Source organism: Pantherophis guttatus, chromosome 1, assembly GCF_059756535.1.
Source record: "Pantherophis guttatus breed Tessera chromosome 1, ASM5975653v1, whole genome shotgun sequence".
NCBI classification, from domain to species: domain Eukaryota; kingdom Metazoa; phylum Chordata; class Lepidosauria; order Squamata; family Colubridae; genus Pantherophis; species Pantherophis guttatus.
In genome coordinates, this window is record NC_142063.1 from 206,630,955 (window position 1) to 206,654,959 (window position 24,005).

Genomic DNA, 24,005 nt, shown 5'->3' on the forward strand with positions numbered 1-24,005 from the left:
ATGGAAATATATATTGTGCTGAAAAGATAAAGTAATCTAGAGAGTGAATTGTGAAATGAATATGAACACTAAAGGAGATTGTGGATCGTCCTTGATTTACAATGAACACAATTGAGCCCAGAATTTTGGTTTTAAGTTGTTGCAGTTGTAAGTCAAATAACCATATGCCTGGACTCGATTTTATGATTGCTTTTACAATGAGGTTGTACAATGTTATGATTGCTTTTACAATGTTTAAGCAGGTTACTGTGGTCGTTAAGCAAAACACGTGATTGTTAAGCGAATCCAACACCAGCATGCAAACCTGATAATGTATCCACGGATGCTGCAACTAGTCATGAATGCAAGCCAGTTGCCCAGCCCCCAAAATGCAATCTCATGACCCCGAGTGTGTTGCGGCAGTCATAACTTTGAGGACGAGTCATAATTTTTTGAGTCTGTTGTAACTTCAGACTTTCATTAAGCAACCAGTCATAAGTCAAGGACTGTCTGTAAAGCATTAATCTAACTATATCCCTTTACAAAGGAAAATAATTGGTAGCAAAGGACAAAAAAAGAGTAGAATCTAAGACAAAAGTTTAAATTTTTGAATTTAAAAGCATGAGATTAGAAAAAAAAAAGAAAAAGCTAAAATCATTTAAACCAACACCATGGATTATGCCTCTTCATTTCTTTCTATCAATTATCTTTCTACAACATTCTTGAGAAACATCTATACCTTCATCACATCTACCTACCACTTCCCTCGTTGCCCTTAGTGCTCTGATTTGCACTTCACAGCAAGTATAAGAAGGGACATAACAGGAATGTGCACAGGAAGGCTAATTTTATACAGCCTTCAATCTTAAATTTCAAAAAGGGATTAGGTCAGATTTCTTCAGATTTCAGCCAGCAGAGAAGGAAGCAAAGAGAGGAAGAAAGAATAAACGGAACAGCAAGGGGATGGTAGAAAGCGGGAGGTTGAGGAGAAGACAGGAAAAATAAGGAGAGATAGAGAACAATTTTCTTCTTCACTCTTTATTCTGCCTTTATCTCCTGGGATTCAAGTTTACCCACCATTGCACTCTGATTCCAACACATTCTCCGAAAAGTGTGACTTTAGTAAGAGAGGAATTAGAAAATAATAATTCCCATCATTGCTTTAGATAATGATTGGAATTTGTTACCCACTAGACCAGGGCTATCAAACTCCCAGCCTGCAAATCGGATGTGTAACACGCTGTCCCTGCCCATGTCCGGTTCAGGGAAAGGGGGAAAAGTTCCAATACGTCATGTGACATCACCATAATGAGGTGAGTTTGACACACCCCTTCACTAGACCCTCAAGCCAGGAGAGGTTCACACAAAGCTCTTCTCTCAAATGTTTTCTCTTTTGGAATCAAGGGCAGAAATATGGCTGAAGGCCACTCTTCAAAAAGAGAAACCCCTTGCAGGCAATCTCCAAGAGATCCAAGCACTAGGCAACTGGAGACCTTCTGGATAAGAGGATCTAGGAGTGTTGCCTCCCTTTTATGTTTCAAATTAAGCACTTCTGCTGTCATGAAGAAACGGGGAACAGTGGCTTCTGTCTCCTTCCGAATAGAGAAATGAATGACTTCAGCAACAAGGCTTATGCCCTAAGGCAGGCTTGGCTTCCTAAATCCTCCTCATAATTACCCAGCATGATCAGATTGGGGGAGAGGGAACAGTGCCTCTTCTTTACCCAGGTCTGTGAAGGCCACAATAGCTAGTCGACTGCAATATTGACTCTAGGATTCACACTTTCCTGGTTGGGAATATTTGGTCCCATCAAATCATACATTGCCGAAAATAAAGGATTTTATACATCTAGTGATAACTAAATTATGTTCCTTTCCTTTCTCCTTATCCTAATAATGACTCTGCAATGAGAAAGAATAACTAGCCAAAGGGAATCTTTGTACAAGGAATCCTTCCTTAATGACTGGTTGCTTAGCAGCCATTCAAAGTTATGACAGACTTCCAGAAGTTACCTCCAACACGGTTCTGAAGTTCCAATGGCTATACACACACACAGACACATACCACAGTCACCTGATTGCATTTCATGCATTTGGCAACTAGCTCTCCCTTATGGCCAGTTACAGCATTCTGCCGTCATGGAATTGCAATTTGTGACGAGTTTTTTTTTCAGCCAGTTTCCAGGAAAAAAATGTTCATAGAAATAAATGGATTCACTTCACAACTACAGTGTACACTTAATAATTGCCACATTCACTTAATGACCACTAGATTCAGTTATGGACCTCAGCAAACACATGGGTGCCTCAATTTATGACCACTATGACTTATGAGGGAAATTAGAGGCTCCATTATAGTTGTAAGTCAAGAACTGGGGATGTGAATCTAGGTTCTCCATCCTTTGTTTGGCTCTCTAACCGCTATGCGATAATAGGCTATTAGTTTTCTAAACAATCCTGAACCACTTCATTGTTTCTGGAGATGCATACTGAATAACATTTTCGTCAAAGCGATTTCCTATGAACAGATGTGTAGACATTTTCCTTTCCTTCGCTAAGCTTTCTTTAAAATGAACAGAAAAAAAACCCATTAGCTGTAAAGAAGATGTCCTCCTGTTACTAAATAACACCTGTTCCCTTCACTTCCTAGACACCAGCTACTATCAGCAGATAATCTCTAACCTAAATTTACATTTTAGAGTTCTCTCAAAAGAGTGTTAACACAAACAGTGAAAAGAACTGCTACGGGTTTCTCTAAGCCTGAGGTAGCCTTGGAAACAGGAATTGAAGCTTAAGTCCTACTCAAAGATGCCCTGGTCAAAAGCCCCTTGGCTACTCTTTGTTCCCAGAAAGCTGGAGGTGGACTAGTAGGGATGAGATGAGATAATGAGAAGAAAGAAAGGGTAACTCCATCCCATCGCTTTTGCTCTCACACCAAATTATTCAGCCATGAGAACTTTTTTCCCTACAACAGTGATGGTGAATCTTTTCAACACCAAGTGCCAAAAAGGGAGCACTTTGTGCGCTCGTCTGGGCCATGACCAGGAAGAGGAGCTGCCCAGGGGGCATGTGCGCACACTGGAAAATGAACTTCCGGTTTCCGGCACGCACATACATGCCAGCCAGCAGTCTTCCGGTTACTGCCACGCATGCGCACATGCTGATCACTGGCTTATTCTTATTTATTTTTATCCTGCCTTTATTATTTTTATAAATAATTCAAGGCAGGGAACATATTGAAGAGAACATAATAATAGTAGAATAGGTAGAATTACTGGGACATAATAATAACTTGCTGGTGCTATTTCGCTTCCGTAAGAATTGCTTTGCTAAGAATTAGAATTGCATCTGCCATTTGTTTCTACCAATAATCTAACTCCTATTATCTTGTTTTTGTGTACAAGTCAGCGCCTGGTGTGAATTATGTCATGGTTTGGCAGGGTAACATCAGTCAAATACCTCTGTTGCTAATCACTCAGCCCCCCTGTTCCTTGCTGCAAAGCCAATGCAGGGCTACAAGGAAGGCATGGGCCAGAATTGGGTACTAAGCTGATGTCTCTGGAGGTATAAAAAGGCGCCAGACCTTCCCCAAGGTGTGGCCTTTCACTGCATGCTCTTTGTCTGTATGTTGTGGAATGTCTACCCAGTTCTTCTTTGTACAAATAAAAGCTGATATTTTTTTCCAAGCCTCTTCTTGGGTCTCTGTCTTTGGCATTCTGGTGACTCAAGTACATTTTGGGACTTTATATATAATATATAATACTCCTTCTTGCTCCTATTTTCCCCACAACCAAACCCTGTCAGGTGAGTTAGGCTGAGAGAGAAAGTAACAGGCCCAAAGCCACCCAGCCAGCTTTCATGCCTAAGGCGGGACTAGAACTCACGATCTCCTGGTTTCTAGTCCTAGGCTTTAACCACTAGACCAAATTGAGTCTTCTTTTAGATGTACTATAAGTTTAGATGTACTATAAATTCCCTGTCTAAAAACATAAAGATTGTATCCAACACAGAACCTCCATATTGCCAATGTACTTGTATGGAGAAGTACTGTATATCATATGATCTTCTTCCCTGCTAAGACCACAATCTTCAGCTCACTCAAAGACTAAATGTTATTCTCTTTGGTAGGATCTAAAACGTAGACTGACCAACAATTCTAATGTAGGGCAGAGAAGCTATCCAGCATTTTTCCCCCCTATCAGTTTGTGTTTGATTTGGAAAAAATAAATTTTATTTTCTACATTCTTTCAAAGGAAAAATGATTTTGGAATAAGCCTAAGATGGAATTTGTGTTTCTACATCCATTTAGCTATGGAGGCAATCAAGGAATATATGTGCTGTGTTATTGTTGCACTTTTCATTGTATAGTACCACCATTTCTCCATTTGTATGCACCCTCTCGAGTTTCTTTGCTTTAATTAAATCCCCAAAGAACACATTATAGGGGAACTCTCCCAATTTTCCTGCTTGCAACGTTTTAGAAAGACCTTGGTGCTTAGCAAGAAACCATTCCTTCCTTTTTGTGAATTCTGTGTGCTTAACTTCCAATTTTTGGTAGGAAGGTGGAATATAAATTCTTAGAATAGCGAACCTGTTATGACTGCCATTTATGTCCCTGGTCTGGACTATTGGTGCACATGAACTTTCTTGCCATGCAGTTAAAAGGGTCTTTTAAGAGTGCTCTCATGATCTAATACCCCTGCAGGTAAATCCAGTGCAAGGTTCCCATAGGAAATGGAGGGGAAAGGTGGAGCCAGAGGAGGGGCTAGTAAAGCTGGGACCAAAGCCTCTAAAAACCCAAATAAGATGATAAATAGCTAGACAGAATCTGCTTAACGGTTGGAAAGTCCCAGATGCTTTGGGGTAGTAAGCCAACTTGGCAGATCTTTGGCAAACTGAATTGGTTGGTGGTTATACTTATAGTTGTACTCTAGATCAAAGGATACCCTTTGGGTATTATTTTCTATTCAGTGCTTTTAGCTAGTGCACTGAATATATTTTCTCCCGAGGTGATAGGTTCCTTTGGCTTTATAGCTAGGCATGATTTTTGCAAGCCCTTGTTATGAAATCTCCCCCATCAGTGATAAGATGTGACTGTACAAGTGCTGCAATTTCAAAGGGTTATTCTGTTCCCTGTGCCTTCTAACACCCATTGGCACGGGCTGAACCAGCTCAGAGTAGCTTGCTGGGGCTTTTGCAAAGAGGATGCAGGACTATAACCTTTGGACCTTTTGCAATTTGCTCTGAGCACTCTCAAACCCTTTGGCTCAGCTGCTTTGACAGGGAGTATTTAAAGGCAGGTCCAAGTAGGGACAGTCAAACTGACTTTGTTGTTGGAGTACGAGAAGCAGAAGGGAGCAGAGCAGCCCCAAGGTTGCCTTTCAACATGGGGCACCCACAGCTGTGGCCCCTGTTGCTGCTGCTTCTGCTAAGCAATGAGGCTTTAACACGTAAGTAGAGACCTGTCAGGTGGTTGGGGGAGAGGGTCGGTTCTTTTAACTTGAGAAACAACCTTGATGTGAAAACATACAGTAGTCAGGTGGCTAATAGTAAGAGCGGTTTTGACAAATGATTAGAATTATGGCATGTTGTTGTAAGGAATTTATTAAATTAAGAATGGTTCTGGATCTGGCCCATTGGCATACAAATGATTTGTTTCACATACCTTCCATATTAGCATAAAGTCAAGTGTATGGTCTGGGCTCAGCATACATATGATTTCAACTTTATAGGAAATATCGGGAATCGAACAAATGATCTGATGTGTTGGAATAGTTTATAAGAATGTTCTAGAATTGCTGGTTCTGCTTATTTTTAGGATAGCATTTGCTTATGGGGATCCCTTCTGCCAAAGAGTTTCTTTCTTAGATTTATATCCTACTTTTTTTCTTGTGAATCTCCAGTGTGGTTTTGGCTGTTGTTTAAAAATATATAAACAACAACACAGTTTGCAGCTTGAAAATTAAATCTTTACCTAAGTTATTGCTTAGGAGACTCCCAATAACAGTCAATAGTGGTTGTATCACGAAGACATACCTTAGATCCCACCTTGGGAGTGCATCCATTTTGAGGCAGAGGATAGGATTGAACAATGATGCACTTGCAATCATAAATACAGCTTTCAGGGAGCAAATCTCCAAGGCTATCCTGTTTCCCCCAAAATAAGACATCCCCTGATAATAAGCCCAATCGGGCTTTTGAGCTCATGTCAATAAGGCCAAGCACTTATTTCAGGGTTCAAAAAAATATAAGACAGGGTCTTATTTTGGGGGAAACACAGTATCACTTGAGCCAAATGCAAATGTTAACTGAATTCAACATGGCAGCCTAATGCCCTCTTTATTTTATCATGTATTATTTATTAACACTATTTACAAATCAGCCAGATCTACAAAACTTTGCATTTCAAGTGTTTTTTCTCAGGTGCCCCTTCATGGATAGATCTGATTTTTTTCCAAGCCTGAAGTACTTAAGTTATTTGTCTGGTATTGCGTTCAAGGTTGTATTTGAGTACTTGTACTTATTTCCATAGAGGATTGCCTAATTGATACATTTAAGAAAGGATATGCTTGGATGGAATCGTATTGTTTGGAACAAAATAAGTTTACAGGAGTTTGTGTCTTGTTTCTTTTTGTATCTGAATGGTTGTCATATTCCAGACAATGAAGTTGCTTCTCTGTGCGTTCATTGCCTACTAAAAAAAAACAGCATTCAGCAAGATCATTTCCTCCACTAGATTCTAAATGTTAATGATGGGACTCACTGGCTTCTGATATAAAGCAAGTTGGATTTATCAAGACTTGGATAAACACGCAGGGATACTTATGGGTTACGTCCAATGGGCTCAGTATTATGTGAAGAGACTTAAGAGAATCTTGCTTGCAGAGAGGTTTATTGTTATTCATTATTCTTTTATAAATGATTCAAGGCAACAAACATATCCAACACACTTTCCTCCTCTAATTTTTCCCACAATGATTCTGGGCTGAGAGAGCTGTTGACTTTCATGCCAAAGGTGAGACTAGAACTCATGGTCTGTTAGTTTCTTGCCTGATGCTTTAACCACTAGACCAAACTGGCTCTTGGTTCCACAAAACTCTAGAACAGGTTTAGAATATGCATCAGTTTTGGGAGATACTTATTTAGTCCAAATTGAGTGTCTCTTTCTACTGGTCTTGACCAGAAGCACATAGACAGAAACATAGATAGTAATATAAAACATTTTTTTTAAAAAATAATTCAGTCAGAGCCATGTATGAATTACATGTTTTATCTCACTGAAACAGTCATGTCCAGGTTTTGTAGTAAATGGTGCTGATATTTGCTAGAATGATCTTCACTCGTACATTTGCCAATCAAACATGAACTGCTGTTTTCTGATCATCCAGGCATTTCTGTCTTAACTGTTAATACTACCCAACGCAAAAGATTGACCTCCTGTTAACAAAGATAAAAAATCAACCTAGTTGTACAGTTCAATCAACAAGCTTAAGCTAACGTAGCCTCTGAAATGGACCACCGCCTTAATACTTTAAAATCATATACTGTAAACAGTATAGTTTCATAGAAACTCTACTGCATTTTACTAATATAGTACACAATTGGAGCTGTGAGGTTTGATTTTTTAAAAAATTTTCATTGTTTTTATTATCAAGCCCATAAAAAGGCCTATTCATCTGATACTTGATTTAATACAATAGCAGTCTATAACATTAAAAAAATTAAACTATACCCATTTTGTAAAGAGAGAAATTCCTGGGCCTTTGTTTCCTATTCATAAAAGGTTTTATAGACTACAAAGATGCTTGCACAAGAATCTATCCCAAATGTAAGACCAGACAGTATCACATGATTCTTTATTAGGGTTGTATTTTGCTAGTTATATCGCCTTAATTGTTGCTGGACAAATGAGCTGGAAAGGGCACAATTAATTGCATTTTTTAATTTACTCTACAGAATAAAATTTATTATTCTACAGAAGACTTTCATTCTGCAGAAGATGAAAGGAGTTACTTGAATAAGTATTTTATTCATAATAAAAGCCCTGTTTGTTCAAGTAATTCCTTTTTAATATCTTCCTTTATGTGATTCCTTCTTTTTCCTGGCTGTTATAGAATAATCATTAAGTAAATTTTCAGGTTGGGCTGTCACAGAGTATATGCCAATATGTGCAACAAAATTATACACGGTTATGTGTATAATCTTTATTATGAACCGTTCAAACTTGGGAGAAGAGTGAGCAAGCCACAAAAGTTATTATGCCTGTATAATATTAATTGCCTGGGATCTATAGCTAATAAAGATTAATATGTTGCAGACAATTATTTTGTTTGTGATGCTCTATGGAAGCCAAATCTGGACTTTGAAAAGCAGGACAGAAAAAAAAATGCTGACACTTTACCACTTTGATGTAAGAGAAGGCTTTTGAGAATCCCATAGATAGTCAAGGAAATAAATGGATTATAGGGTAAATCAGACTTCTCATATTTTGGAGGCCTTTGCAAACACCCTGCTTCCTTGTCTATTACCATGGTGGTAGACAAGGAAGGAAAGAGAAGAGAAGAGGCTGATCAACAGTAAGGTGGCTGTATAGGAACACAGCCTGAAGAGTCCAACTGAAGAACAGATACTTTTAGAAAACTTAAATCTATGTGGTCACTAAGAATCAATACTAAATTGTTGGCCCATCATTAGTTAACCAATCACTTGGAAGCTAATACCCTGTTTCCCCCAAAACAGCCTGATAATAAGCCCAATCAGGCTTTTGAGCACATGGCAATAAGGCCAAGCGCTTATTTCAGGATTTAAAAAAAATATAAGACAGGGTCTTATTTTCAGGAAAACACGGTAGTAGAAGAAACTCTTTACACTCTTTGAAACAATATTTCAGTATTTAAAATCTGATTCAGATTTGGGACAGGGTGAGGGGAATAGGGAATGTGACAAAATACATGCAAGTAAGTAAATGTACACGCAATACTTTTTAAAAATTGGCTATGCAATTTTCTAGGAGCTATCCACTTGTGTTTAATGTGCTGGTGATTTTATTTGCCCAGTGGATTGCAAAATATATTTTTTTTCTCCACTACTAAACCCTCTTCCTCTAAAACAATTACAGTAATGATGTATAAATTCTACTCAGGCAATCCAAGTAAATTGCTTTCAGAAAACTGAAAGAATTTTAGCTTCATATACTGTATGGCTGGAAAACAAACTAGTATTGTTGTACTTTTGATATTCCAAGTAGCGTTTACTTTGCTTTTGGCATATTTTTTGATGGTTGTGGAAGAAGGGCAGAATAAAGGAAGAAGCACAATATTTTATTCCCCAGAATTATAATTGGGAACTGTTGACATCTGTTTTTAAGTTTTCACACATAACAGCAATACACACAACATATGAAATGGCAAGGAAAGGACAGAAGGAGAAAATTGACTTGAAAATGAAATATTAGTAGAATTTGCAGATTAAAATCACAAGAGTCAAAGATCAGAAAGTGCTTATGAGCAACTCTGGAAAACTTGTTTATTCTTAAATGCTTGGCTGATTACATGGTGTTCTTCTTGAGGGTCAAAGTATCCGGTGAGTTTGTTTGCTCTCTGTCCCCTGATAAGCTTTGTTTTTCCAAACGTAGCTCTTTGGCGCCATCTACAGACAACATGGCAATCTCACTCTTTCAATCAAACGCAGAAATTGTCCAGATTTTTTTTTCTTTTCATTGTTAAGCTTATTAGCTTTGTAACGGTGGCTTTGCAAAAGAAGGAAAGGAGGAAGAAGTGGGATTTTTGGAGGCTTAGAAGTCAACACTGACATTATATTTAGATGTAGGAAGAAGAATGCTTGGTCAACCTATTTGAGAAAATACTAATAAAGGTATCTAGCGCTTTTCTTTTCAAGACCACTACTATGGGGACTGAAATAGTAATGCTCATCAACTGATTGCTTTCATTTAGTCGTTCCTGTATATCATGAATACCATACATGCAAAAGATCATACTTCCAGATGAGTGGGGTTATACAACTCCCATAATCCTGACCCAACAGGGCAGGGGTGGGTTCTACTTACCTTTACTACCGGTTTGCAATGGGACCGCATGCGCAGATCACCCATGATTATGTCGTGGTGGGTGGGAGGAGCCTCCCGCTGGTTTTATTACCGGTTCTATAGAATCAGACCGAACCAGGAGCAACCCACCACTGCAACAGGAGCATGGTAGCTAGAAAAGCTTATTATATTATAAGGAATAATAATATTTTATATTATAAAATATACAAAAGAATGAAGGCTATTGCTTAACGCATTGTAAGCCGCCCTGAGTCTCCGGAGAAGGGCGGCATATAAATCAAATTAAAAAAAAAAAGATAATATTGTTTTGCAATGCATCTCACTATGCTGTCTACATTTAAATATATGAGGTGGCATAATCATAGAAAGTAACTGCTTTGTGAAACTTGTTTTAAGCTTTGTGCTTTCTCCAAAGAGCTCAAAACATTATATGTACTTCATTTTAACCTCAAGAGAACCTAACAGAAAGATTAAGGAGAAATATGTTTATATTTCCAAATTAATCCAATGACTTGTGTCACAGAATAAGATCTGGTCTTGAATGTATTCCGATGTATCCTGACAAAGTAACCATTTTTATGCAGAATTGTTTATAGTATCTCAAAGTGTCTTGAGAAAATAAATGACACAAAAAGAAAAAAAATACCGGTAAGTTCTATGTAAATAAGTTATTTACCAGAATGGATCGCAAGATGGAGATCTGTACTTATTTTGCAATCATTTAAATCCAAATAATTGTGAAGGGAAATTCATACAAACATACTTATGTCTTCTAGGAGATGCAAACAGATTTAAGCCCTTCAGAAAGTACATCTATGATTATGAAACAGAAATCACAAATGGTGTGGCTGGAACAGCAGATTCCCACAGTGGCTCAAAAATTAAGTGCAAGGTAAGGGAGGAGAAGGATCAAATATTTGCAGATTATCAGGCAATACATCTTTTTAAACATACCAGCACCTTAAAACTATGTTCAAACATTTCTCTAGTAGACGGTGAATTCACATATGGCAAAGAGATCGTAAACCTCAAAAAAAAGCAGCACAGAAAAAAAATCCTAATAGTTGTTATTGTAATTAAGTTTAAATGGCTGATTTTAGCTAATGACTTGAGATCAGGGGTCTCCCTCCTTTCCAGCTCGGTGGATGGGTAGAGGTGGCAGGGCAGTGGGGGAGAAGGGACAGTTTCACACATTCGCTGCTTTCAGAAATGCAGCTTCACGCACATTCTTACCCACCACTTTCGCAGCCCAGATCTGAACGGGCTGCAGCCTGGCACTAGGCCGCAGCCTGGGGGTTAGGGACCCCTCCTCTAGATCTCATATGTGCTAAATACAAAGTACAGATGTTTAAAGTTCATTCCTAGGAAGTCGTTCCTGGCTAAAGCTAGAGAAAAGGTACGGGTTTATTATTATTATTATTATTATTATTATTATTATTATTATTATTATTATTATTATTATTATTATAACAGGCATAAATAACTCCTCTATATAACAGATTTCTCTGACCACAATCCCACCTAATCTGCATAGCATTCTAGTCAAAACTGTGGAAATGAACTAATGTATATCAAACGATAGTAGCACAATGATGAACTGAAGCCCTGAATTCTAATTTTATTTCGTACAGCAATGGCATGGGTGCTCCCCTCCTTCCCTGGGGTTAATTCCACTGCTCTCTTTTAAACATCTTAATTACTGCAGCTAAGTAATTAAGTAGCAAGCTCCCCAGCCATCTGCGCACAGTCACACTGGAAAGTAGCTGTGCTGTTCTGAAAACACCCTGCATGATATGCCCAAGTGATTCTAGACTAATTGGCTTCATAACCAGGGTTTTACACCTTTAAACTTCTCTGTTTTCAGGTTGAGCTGGAAGTTCCACAACTCCATAATTTTGTCCTGAGGATAAACCAGTGTACCCTCGAAGAGGTATATGGTATTGATGTCCAGGGAAGGGCTCTGTTGAAGAAATCGAAGAACTCAGATGAATTTAACGCTGCCATGTCCCAGTAAGAAAAAGTCCTAGCTGATTTTCTATAGGATTCTAATGCTAGCTAAATGTTTTCTGATGTGAGTGACATTGAATACTGAGCAATCCAATCAGAATAGAGTTGGAAGGGGCCTTGGAGGTCTTCTAGTCCAACCCCCTGCTTGTGCAGGAGACCCTATACCATTTCAGACAGGTGGCTGTCCAGTCTCTTCTTAAAGACCTCTAGTGATGAAGCACCCACAACTTCTGAAGGCAAGCTGTTCCACTGGTTAATTGTCCTCACTGTTAGGAAGTTTCTCCTTAAATATTCCAGGTTGCTTCTCTACTTGATTAGTTTCCATCCATTGTTTCTTGTCTTGCCTTCTGGTCCTTTGGAAAATAAGTTGAACCCCTCTTCTTTGTGGCAGCCCCTCAAATAGTGGAATCTGCTATCATGTCAGTTGTGTCCCAAAGGAAGAACCAGAGAATAAACTGTACAGTTCTGTTGCAGACAGCTTTTATACTATGCTCAGACACAGTGTGTCGCTACAGCATTCCATAAGCTTTGAAGCAAGTAGCCTTATCTTATCCCGAAGCCTGTTTTTCTTCAGATCTTTAGTGATCAGCTTTCTAATGTTCTTTATGGAACCAGGGAAGAGTAATGGTGCAACAGTACTCAGACTCTGAGCAGAACATCAATAGTCTGGATTGTCTTTGATGATTGTCGTAAAGCATCCAGCTGGAAATCTCTTTTGCAGGCATGTAAGAAGGAAAGGTTTTAGATTTCCAAACACTCTTTCATTTTTTTCCAAAGCTGTGAAACACAAATTCAGTAAAAAAAAAAAAAACAGCCCATTTTTGCAAGTCACCTATAAAATAAATTTCTGAAAAACACTCCCATGATTTTTTTTTTTTTTTTTGGTCTGCAAACCAATTGTTGGAAGAACGGTAACATTTCAAACAGAAGGTGGTTTGAGAACAGAGCTTTGCTAAGCAGTTCTGGACATACAAAATTGTATATGGACAAGGAAGGATCGTGCTCTTCGCTATTACAACAGTTAAAACCATGTCACCAGCAATCGCCACAATGCATTTTAAACAGAAACACATAAAAAGAGAGAAAGAAGAATCCCAGGTACAAATGTGAAAAAATGTCCTGAGGCATTTCAGAAAAAAAAACCCCTCTTTTTTCAAAAATGTTCCATTGCAAATAAAAAAAGTTTTTCTTTTTTTTTTAAAAAAAAAAGGAACACATTTTCTGAAATGCATTAGGCCAAATAAAACCTTGGGATTTCTCCTTCTCTCTTTTGTTTTCCTTATGCATCGTGACATATATTGTAATATTTTCTTTTTTTAAAAAAAAAAGTAGATATGATCTGGTGGAGATCCTACAATCTGGAGAGGAGATATATCTATATTTTTCAACGATAACAGAGAAGCTTGCAGATGATTGTTTATATATATATGTAATGCAAATCTATATAAAGTTCTATCTTAGAGAATAGCTGGAGAGACAATATGCTAGGCATGGGGCTATTTTACAACATAAAAGAGTTTAGGAAAAATATGACCATCAGCTATTACACGTAAAGGTTTTCAAACCGATGTAGGTTCCTTTATAAGACTGCCTGGTGTCAACAAATTCAGTTCAGAGAATGATATACTGCCAAGCATCATGAGAAGATTGACAGTAACTGAGGTGATTCATGAGGATGGTGCAAGCAATTGGTGCATCGAGAAACATACTTAAAAAGCTCTTGAAGATAGAAACAAGCCATAGCAATCCAAAATGTTTTGGAACCTCCAAGTGGAAATAGATACCGGAGAATAGGTCCAAGAACTAGATGGTTAGAAAAACAAACAGAAGATGCTAGAAGACAGGATTGGCTGGAACATGAAGCAGACCATTCTACACTACAGCAGTTTTCTTAGAGGTCCCCTGTTTTATATTCTAATGTTAAACAATGCTTTTCTTTCTCTAAATATGTAACGGGGTGTGTTTTTTTGACAGATATGAGCTGAAAGTCAAGATTCAGGATGAGAGGAATGTTGAGCTATATCCTGTGGACAGTGAAGCTACCCATATACTCAACATCAAAAGAGGCATCATCTCTGCTCTTCTTGTGCCAACGGAGACAGAAGACAATATCCAAACATTGCCCATGGTAAAGAGCATATCTATCCTGTTTTCTTTCAATTAATATGATTAAATATGGCTCAGTGAGCCAGGCAAACTGTGGCCGCTGTGAGAAGTGGCCTTTGGGTCACCAAGACTTGCTTTGGTTGACTATAGAGAAATGTGGTATTTTTGCCTTTGTAGGATACCGTATATGGAGAATGTGACAGCAGCGTTGAAGTAAAAAAAGGAAAAGGCAACACTGCTAATTTAGCAGACATTGAAATAACAAGAAATCTGAAATCTTGTGAGAACTTCAACCCTGTCAGAGATTATGTCAGCCCAATTGCTTTCATTAAAGGCTTGGTAAGTACATGGAGCATGACAGAAAATAGGCACTATTTGTGTTATATGACTGAGACACACCACATTTTCCATAATCACTATCATTACAAAATTCAGCTATCATTTTATCAATATTTGATGAACTCTCTTTCCTCAGGCATCAAGTAAGAATTTTTTTTTAAAAAATGAGCAACCAAGAATTAAAATTTAAGAAGGGAAATGCAAGTTTCTAGCAGGAGTCATGATCTAAGGTCCTCACTTTGTTTTGTTCTTGGGATTGGCCTTTCTAAACCTATGACATGCATTCACAACATGCAGAAGATCTCAGATTAAATCGGGGCACTCTGCCTAAAAAATAAACCCACCATCTCCACCCACAATTCCAAATCACTTTTATCAACTCTGTGACGATATGTTATTTAAAATTGTTGCTAATATAAATGACTGCTTGCAGAAGATTGAATAGCGATAGGCATGGATTAAACTGGTGTTTTATATGATTTTACCAAAGAAGGAAGAACATCTAACTGTATATTTGTATCCAAATGGAAATGCAGCAAAAGCACCTGAACAAAGCAATTGCTGTCCTCACTGGCTCACCAAAATAGATGACAAGCTAAACAAATCATCACAGAAAGCATATTCTAAGGACAGCAGCCCTAACTGCTATTCTGATCACTGTAAATAAGCAAGGGCTGTTTGAAGATGACCCATCAGCTTAGGTAGAAGAAGGACTGGATGTTCCATTCTTCCTTTGCTCTGCCCACATTTGTACTAGAATGATTTAGCAAGGGAAATAGTCAGGAAGTCCAATACAGTATAAAAATGCACCAGGCTTCTAGAGAAATGGTGAAACTCTCTGTGGATCCCTCCTCTATGGCTCTCAGATCAAAAGTAACTCCTGTGGATTTTTTTTTAAAAAAAATAAGCTTAGAGTGGTTTCAGTTTTGAATCTAATTCACCCCCAATTTTGTTTGTAGAATGCACCTTTATCCACCCTGATAAGCAGCAACCAGCATTGCCACTACACTGTGGATACAAAGAAAAAGCATATATCTGAAGCCATTTGCACTGAGAAACACTTGTTCCTGCCCTCTTCATACAAGTAAGCTGCATCTTCTTTATCACAGTTTACGTCTATGGTTGTAAACAACACCATGTTACTTTATGAAAGCTTTTTTTTTTTATTGAAAAAGTTTTCAAATACAAATTTTTCCCCCTTTTTTCCTTCCCCCCCTCCTCCCTAACCCCCCCTCGCCACCCATCCCCCCGTGACTTCTTCACACCAAAAACCTAATTCATAACAGATTACATAATATTTTAACATCGCCTTACTCCCTCCTCTATTTACTGACCCTTACTTACTAAAAATATTATTAATATTGTTACTTTCCCCTTTTACCATACATTATAGAATACTTTATAGAAAGCTTTGTTGCTTTTTTTCCTTATTGCAATAGAAACCAATATGGCATGATGGCGAAAGTCATTCAAACTCTGAAATATGAAAACATCGCCAACATCAACAACAGGAACATGGATGGTAAGTCTTTAAGCACTGGTTTTCACTTTGATCTAGTTCCTATGAGTCATGTAAGGCAGGGGTCCAAACAGGGGTGAAATGCTACCGGTTCGCTCCGATTCGGGCAAACCGGTAGTAAAAAAAAAAACCTACCGGTTCCTCTGAACCGGTATTTCGGACGATCAGCTGTGCCGCATGGTTTAACTTCGCTAGAAAGCAGGAAATCTTGCCATGGCCTGCCAAAAACCAGGCCTCACAAACAAGCGAAGCCCCATCTGCAGGATGCAGATATATATATATATATATATATATCCCATAGAGGAAAAAAGGAATTGAAATTTTACCTGCCTGGTTTCCTAGAGGAGGCCTTAAAGGAAGCATTTAAGTTCATGAATTCATTGAAGAATTGTCTATTATAAGAAAAAAATGGAAGCAGCCACCGTTGTGGAATGCAGTATCTCATTGACTATTATGCTTCTTTGGAGCTTTAATGAAGATTTTAAAATAATCAGTGCATAGGCCAAACACAACATTTAAGACGACTGTAGAGAAAGAGAAATGGAAGAAAATAATGTTTATTGGATTTTAATAATTACCCCCATGCAATACAGAGAGGGACTGTCACAACCTGTTTTGATTTGTACTTCAAGACTCATGCACAGAAGGTAACAAGGTCTTTGGTTCATCTTCTAAAAAAAAAAAACCAATATTAAGTCCATCAGGATTAGTTAGCCACATCTATTTACCACTGGTGACATGAACAATGCCTTACAAATTGGATTTAACAATCACTTAACAATTGCGGCAAGAAAAGTTGCAAAATGGGACAAAACTCACTTAACAAATGTCTCATTTAGCAACAGAAATTTTGGGCTCAATTGTGGTCGTAAGTTGAGAACTACCTGTACTGCAATAAGTTAATAGCTGTTGTACCTTATGCTGGCTGAGCATTAGTAGAACAAAGTTAGGGATCTAGATTTTGCTTATTCCCTGTATGCACCAGAGGCATCCATATTTCACATCGTTCCAGAGGATCCTTCAACTTTTTGGAGTATCTTTAGGGGAGCATGAGTGGTTACAGTTGGAAGGACCTGCAATTCCATTCAGACAAAGCCAACTGTTGAAATAGCACAAAACAACTACTTATTATTCAACTATCCTTTGAGCTTGGCAGTGATGTAATGGTATCATTTTGAAAGATGCCTTTTTTTTTTATTTCCCCAGTTACTGGCCTGATAAAGAGAGAACTGTCTTTGGAGAATGTGGAGGCCAAAATTCTCAGGCATGGTGATGCCGTTCTGAAAAGTCTTCAAGAATTAAAAAAACTGTCAGTCTCTCAGCAGAACCATAAAAGAGCCAACTTGTTCTACAGATTTGTTACTGGGCTGAGAAGCTTGCATAATAGCACACTTGGCCCAATGGTGCCAAAGTTGATGGAAACTTCCAGGTATTTCATCATCATCTGTTGACATTTTGTAATAGAACCCTGCAGTGGAAATAAATAGGTCACAAAATGGATGTTGAGTCATATGCCTTGGCCGTATGCCTTGGCCATAATCAACTTACACTGAGCTGGCAAATATAAGTCAGGGCTTATATATAAGTCAGAGCTTACAATGCTGGTGAATATAAATCAGGGTAAGGGAGAATAGTGGACAAAGGCTTTACTAGTAGAGCATAGAAGACTCAATATTGCTAGGTGGGTAATCTACTTTTGCGAAAGGATTTTTTACTTCTCCCTATATATTCTCATCTCCAGTTTAGAGAAAGTCCAATATCAAAGGGTATGTGAAAGAGAAAAAAATCATCCACTCCCACTTACTTGGTTATTATTTATTTAAATTGATTGGCTGCCCAATTCCAGTGGTCTGGAATATTGTTGATGTACAAAGTATTTTTGGAACCAGCCCACATCTTGATTCTTTCGAAACATTTATGTTTCATCAAATAACTGGATTTATTCAATTGATTGAATGTTGATTGAATGATTGAATATTGATTGAATTCAATATTGATTGAATGATTGCTCATTCATTTATTGAATGTGTTGGCTAACAGACATAATCCTGTCAACATACATAAAAAATGAATCTTTTTGCATCAAAATTAATCTACATTAACCTACAAAAACCATTTTAAAATAACATTTGCCAAGATAATTTCAAAGCAATTTACATGTATTATCTATCATTAAATTTGGGACCAACCTTATGGATTTTCTTCTATAAGATGAGTTATGCCATTATATTATAGTTATTTATTTTTGTGGATTAGGGAATGGATGAAACATTTATGGACTTCTGAGTTCTCTCAACAATGCTATGCTTTGGCATCAATTTGTAGGGAAACTAGAACATGAAAAACTAAAAGGTTTAGTATAACTATTGGCCAATCATCACTCTAATTGGTTAATTTTTCAGAGATATTGGGAGCCAAGTGTTTTGGTAGCTCATCTATACAGAAAAACAGTTAAATTAACTCTATGGCAGAAGCAGTAAAATATATCACTGACAAATTGGACTGTACATTGGCCAATGCAGCAGTACTGTGAATGTGCCTTTAAATCAACTCTGTAATTCCTCTGCTACTTCTTCTTTTTTTTTTTAATAGAGCCATCACAATCCAGGCCCTGATTCAGTGTGGAACCCCAGAATGCTTCGGAGCTATCCTTCAAATATTGAGGACTAGCGACATTGACCCTCTGGTGGCAGATGCAGTCACATTCAGCTTGGGACTGCTACCTTCTCCGTGCACTAAAACAATACGGGAGATTCTAAATATGGCTGAGTTTCATCCAAGCCGAGCTTCTTTCTATGCCTTGAGCCATTCAGTGAATAGGTATGTGACAACTTAGTATATTTTTGATAGGAAGAGATGTTACTTAGGAATATAATTTAGCTAATGCAGCATTCACTAAAGTTGTCATTAGGAGTGCAACTGTTAAAATAATGAATTGCTTAAATTAAACCGCTATTAACATTTTAATTGACTGAAAATGAGCATCTTATAAAAAAGTCCCCTCCTATTTTCACAGAGAGGAATATTGATTGTGAGAGGGTGATTAATTAGGGTAAACATACTATATGTGATGTCTTTGGGTGTCAATCTTATTAGTTCGACATATACATTTTGTGCAACAAAGAAATTAGATCCAGGCAGTGAGAAAGAGTAACATTAGCAATAGATGAGTTTTATTTACTTGTTTGTTTGTTTATACTTTTTAATTATTCACAATAAGTTTATTTAAGTATATTTTAGAAATAAACAATGTGAAGTTGGGTAGGCTAGCGGTTCATTATTCCCTTTGAGGACACGAGAACTATTACATGAGCTTTCATTGTCATGACTTTCACATTATATATGTTACCAGCAATGTGTGTAAACCTGGCATTGTATAGATTGCCTAGGAAATCTATAGAACGTGTGATGTTTTTAGACAAAGCATGAAATGTCTCGGTTATTTTAATATGCGATTTACTTGCCATAGGCATTCTATATAATAACCCTAACCCTTTATTGAAAAGTTGTATATGGAAGTGAAAGAAGAAATGCAAAATACAGGACGTTCTTACTGAGAAAAAAACAGGAGAAAAAAGACCAATATTGGCCAACGAGGAAGGCTAGAATTGCATTTTACCTGGAGTATTTTATACTTCAACAGTTTGCCTTTTCGCAGTGCATACAATGCCTAGGAAATGTGTGAACCATTAAATGTTTTATACTTTGACACATCACTTTTGGCATTCTTTAGATTTCCTATCCATTCTATAAAATGCCTAATTTCACACATTGATAGTAACATATACATTCTGTCCACGTCCCCCAAAGCACATCCTTTAAAAGACGCTAACATTGAACATCTGCCTTTAATATACTGTTATGGTAAATATTCTAATTGTGACAAACTGACAAGTCAGTTTGTAGCAGCTCATGATTAAAATTTGACAGAGCTATAGTAATGGGACACATGAAGTGGCTTTGCAAAGAAGATGAACGCTCAATCTGCCAATTACCAATTTTACGTATTAAATTATCCTGCAATTTTGAAAGATATTTCAAAGTTTTCTTCCTATCTTCCAGATTCTACTTCCAGAAAAAAATAATTACACCAGAATTAACAGATGTTGCAAACTTTCTAACATCTTTGATCGGCAATGAATGTTCAGGGAACGAGGACCTCACCTACCTGACCTTGAGGGTAATTGTTTGTAAAAGTATCAACTTTTAACATTGCAGATTAATATTCCTTGGTGGGGAGAAAAAAACTCTAAACTTGTATTTTCTGTTGTGGTTCACAGACCATTGGCAATATGGGAAACGTTTTGGAAAACATCAATCCCAATGTGAAACAATCCCTAAAACTATGTATTCGAAGTAATGTTGCATCCCTTGACATCCAGAAAGCAGCTATTCAGGCACTGAGAAAAATGGAACTAAATGATGAGGTAAAGCAGACTATTTTGTAACTTAATATGCTTTTCCAAATATTCTGTTTTTTTATGGGTATCGAAGAAATCTTATATCTAAAGATAAAACAAATTTCACATACGTTGGTTCAATTAGTTTCAAGGTATTGTTTTGGTTAAAAGTGAAACCATATGATTCTATTAATCATATTAATATCAAAAATGGACTTAAACATTTTGATTTTCCATAAGAATGTAGTTTATGATTCCTTTATTTGTGTAATAGACATTTGGAGGATTAAATAATCAATAGCAATAGCACCTAGACTTATATACCGCTCCATAGTGCTGTATAACATTCTCTGAGTGGTTTACAGAATCAGCATATTGGCCCCAACAATCTGGGAAGGGTGAGTCAACCATGAGTTGGTCAGGATCGAACTCCTGGCTATGGGCAGAATTAGCCTGCAATACTGCATTCCAACCCATTGCACCACCACAGCTCTGGTGAGTCTAAATGTGAAGCAATAAATCCTAAATGTTTCCCACCATAGCAATTAAACCAGCATAGTATAGCAAATCTAGCATAATTAAACTAATCACAGCTGCTTAGGAAAATACTACAAATTTTTCTTTTATTTCAGGATCGCGGAATGCTAATTAGAGTCTTCCAGGAGGCCTCTTCCCCAGCTGATAAACGTTTAGCGGCTTATCTCCTGCTGATGAAATACTCTTCCAATGATTTTTCCAAAATCATTAAAATTGCTTTGAGGGACAAGAATGAACAAGTGAAAAATTTTGTAATTTCCCACATTGCCAATGTCTTAGATACTACTGATTTTTACAATGAACCGTAAGTCATTTTCAAATTTGCTGAAATTGTTTCATTGTTTATGTTTTAGTTGAAGTTATGCTTTTAACCTTAATGAATAACTACATAAACTTCATAAACTGTTTCAACTTCTCCACTCATTACATTTCAAAGCAACTAGACCCAAAAATAGTTTCTTCCCCCATACCATCACTCTGCTAAACACCTCCCACAGCACTGTCTTATGCCTAAAGATATCTACCCATGTAGTAGGCTGTATTGCTATTATCCTTGTCCTCTTTTCATTTTCTTATATTTCCCACCTCTCATATTCCCTATTACCTTCTCCTAATGGTATATTATGACTTATCAATTGTTGTTTGTATCTTATGATTTATGATCTATGACTTATCATTTTGTTGTTTGTGTGTACACTGAGAGCTTATGCACTGGAGACAATTCCTTGTGTGTCCAATCACACTTGGCCAATGAAGAATTTTGTTCTGTTCTGTTCTGTTTTGTTCTGTTCTGTTCTGTTCTGTAACTCAAAGCCTGATTCCATAAGTGGATGGAGGCTAAAGAGCACCTCTTACCAATTGAGGCATGTATCAAAGAGAGCTGAACAAATCAAAAGTGGACCTGCCCCTAAATGAAAAGATTTTCCAAAATTCTCTGTGCTGTTGGAACTTTTTCTTGAAAAATGATGAAGGCAGAAGGAAAGGCTTAAGCAAAGTTGCTCCCTTCAGGAAGTAGGCTATTAAGCTGAACTGTGAGGCAAAATTGCCTTCTCCTATATTCACTTATCTAAGGTCTTTTTTAAAAAAACAAAACCTGTCCTAGTTGAAGGTAACAAGGAATTTTAGGAAAAACTTAGGGTTCTAATGTTAAATGAAATATTTTGTTTCTGGGGACTCTTAAAGCTCATGATTTTATTTAGAAAGCTATTTAATTGATAGGGCTGCAATTAAGTAGTAATTCAGAATTTAGTTATAGGGTCTCCCCTTCATATCACTTTTTCTCTCCTCCCATCAGTGAAGATAATACACCAGCAATCCAGTTGCTAAAGAGATCCTTAGAACGATACAGTAAATTTACATTACTGAAAATTACCTCAGCAGTGTTAGGATATTTTTAAACTTTTGTTTGCTTATTTGGTCATTCTGTAATCAGGCTCAGAACAAAAATTCAGGAGGCACTTAAAGGAAACCAGATGCCAACAGTTAAAGACTTCCGAAGATTTTCACGAAATTATCAAGTTTCCAAGATGGTAACTGTCCCGTGGTCTGAGGACCCTTTCACAGCAAAATTGGAAGGAAATCTGCTGTTTGACTCAAGCAGCTATATAGCTAAGGAAACCATGCTGAAAACAACATTAGAATTATTTGGACTGAAACCTCTGGATATATTTGAGGTACATCAGCTTTTAAATGCTTCTTCTTCTTTCTTCCTATTTATTTTTTTTTTCCTATCCCTTACTAATATTGTTATCAAAGTATTGTGTTATTTACCATTTTATTTAAATACTGTGTTGGAATCAAAAGCTCTCAAAACAGAATATAGTTTTAAAAGTCAACCCTATATAAAAATTGCATCCAGCGGGCATAGGGCCAGTACATTTCACATCATCAAAATATACTAATGGTTTCGGTAATCAATTTGAATAAGAATAAATTTGCTAAATCTGCAGCTATTACGAGCATGCTAACAACACCAGGGAGTCATTAATTTTATATTTGAAATTCCAAAAAAGTTGAAGTCATCCTCTTTATTTACATTGCAACCCAATAATTAAACATCTGGAATTAAATCACTTTGAAATCAAGATGCTTAGAATTTTAGTTACCATCACTCACAAACTACAGTAATACAATTAACCTCCTCTTCCCCAAATGCATAATTCATTTGTTTGAAACAACTTAATCTTAAACATTGGAAGTCAATGAAGATTTATAAATAAGGTAAATAAAACAAACCAAAAGAAAGTAACAATTTAAAAAATCTAACAAGTAAACTATTCCAAGCTAGGCAATAGATTTTTGTTGTTATAACAACTTGATTACATGTCTTTCCTGAACAAGAAATGAAAAAATCCTTGCCTGGACTGCATTTAATTTGGGGCTATTAAAGCTCTAAAATTTGTATTTCCCTATGGAAAGAACAATCTATCTTCCACAAGATTTTCTACACTGATATTTTGGCCGAGAAACACCTACAGAACTGCCACTGAGTGTTTAGACAACTTAACCCAGGCATACCAAGTGAAATGACTTTCATTTTCATTTGACCAGATTGGACTGGATGGGAAAAACTTAGAGCCTACTGTTGAAGCAATGTTTGGTCCAGGAGGATTTTTCCCTGACGCTGCTACCAAAGCTTTGTACTGGATTGATGGCAAAGTACCAGAAAAGTTTTCTCAAGCCCTTTTTGATTATTTTGGATATTCCAAAGATGCCACACAGCAGCAGGTATGTGTTTTCTTGGTGTTTTTGCACTGTTAAGTTTTACAAATAAATTAGAACTTCTGTAGAGTATTTGGTCAAGTTTAGTAGAATGCTGAAATAACTGAGCTACTATTAGGCTCAAATGCTAAAGCACTTACTGCAGGTTTCTCAGTATTATCTTTAAGTAGATAAATTTAGGATTAGGTATGGCTTCATATCTAATTCATCTTACTTAATGCTTGAGTTTGTATTTCCAAAGGAGTTTGCAGGTTTTTCTGCAACTCTGAAATAGCACTAATAGGCCACTGGGCATCATTTGGAATTGTCCTGCTGTAAGGTGATTCATTGAA

The 24,005-nt window shown here is 37.1% G+C and overlaps 1 protein-coding gene across 1 annotated transcript in view; it reads left to right on the top strand.

Annotated features, from left to right (window-relative positions):
- The first annotated feature begins 5,322 nt into the window (after positions 1–5,322).
- Positions 5,323–24,005, top strand: part of APOB (apolipoprotein B) — a 50,274-nt gene continuing 31,591 nt past the window's right edge. Inside the window, exons 1-14 of the mRNA XM_034432191.3 lie at positions 5,323–5,428; positions 10,821–10,936; positions 11,909–12,054; positions 14,026–14,179; positions 14,335–14,496; positions 15,456–15,580; positions 15,936–16,018; positions 17,222–17,444; positions 18,608–18,835; positions 20,078–20,195; positions 20,296–20,442; positions 21,048–21,256; positions 22,385–22,625; positions 23,503–23,679. Of these exons, the coding sequence (XP_034288082.2) occupies positions 5,365–5,428; positions 10,821–10,936; positions 11,909–12,054; positions 14,026–14,179; positions 14,335–14,496; positions 15,456–15,580; positions 15,936–16,018; positions 17,222–17,444; positions 18,608–18,835; positions 20,078–20,195; positions 20,296–20,442; positions 21,048–21,256; positions 22,385–22,625; positions 23,503–23,679 (2,193 nt within the window). The 5' untranslated portion in view covers positions 5,323–5,364. The remainder of the gene's footprint in view (positions 5,429–10,820; positions 10,937–11,908; positions 12,055–14,025; positions 14,180–14,334; positions 14,497–15,455; positions 15,581–15,935; positions 16,019–17,221; positions 17,445–18,607; positions 18,836–20,077; positions 20,196–20,295; positions 20,443–21,047; positions 21,257–22,384; positions 22,626–23,502; positions 23,680–24,005) is intronic.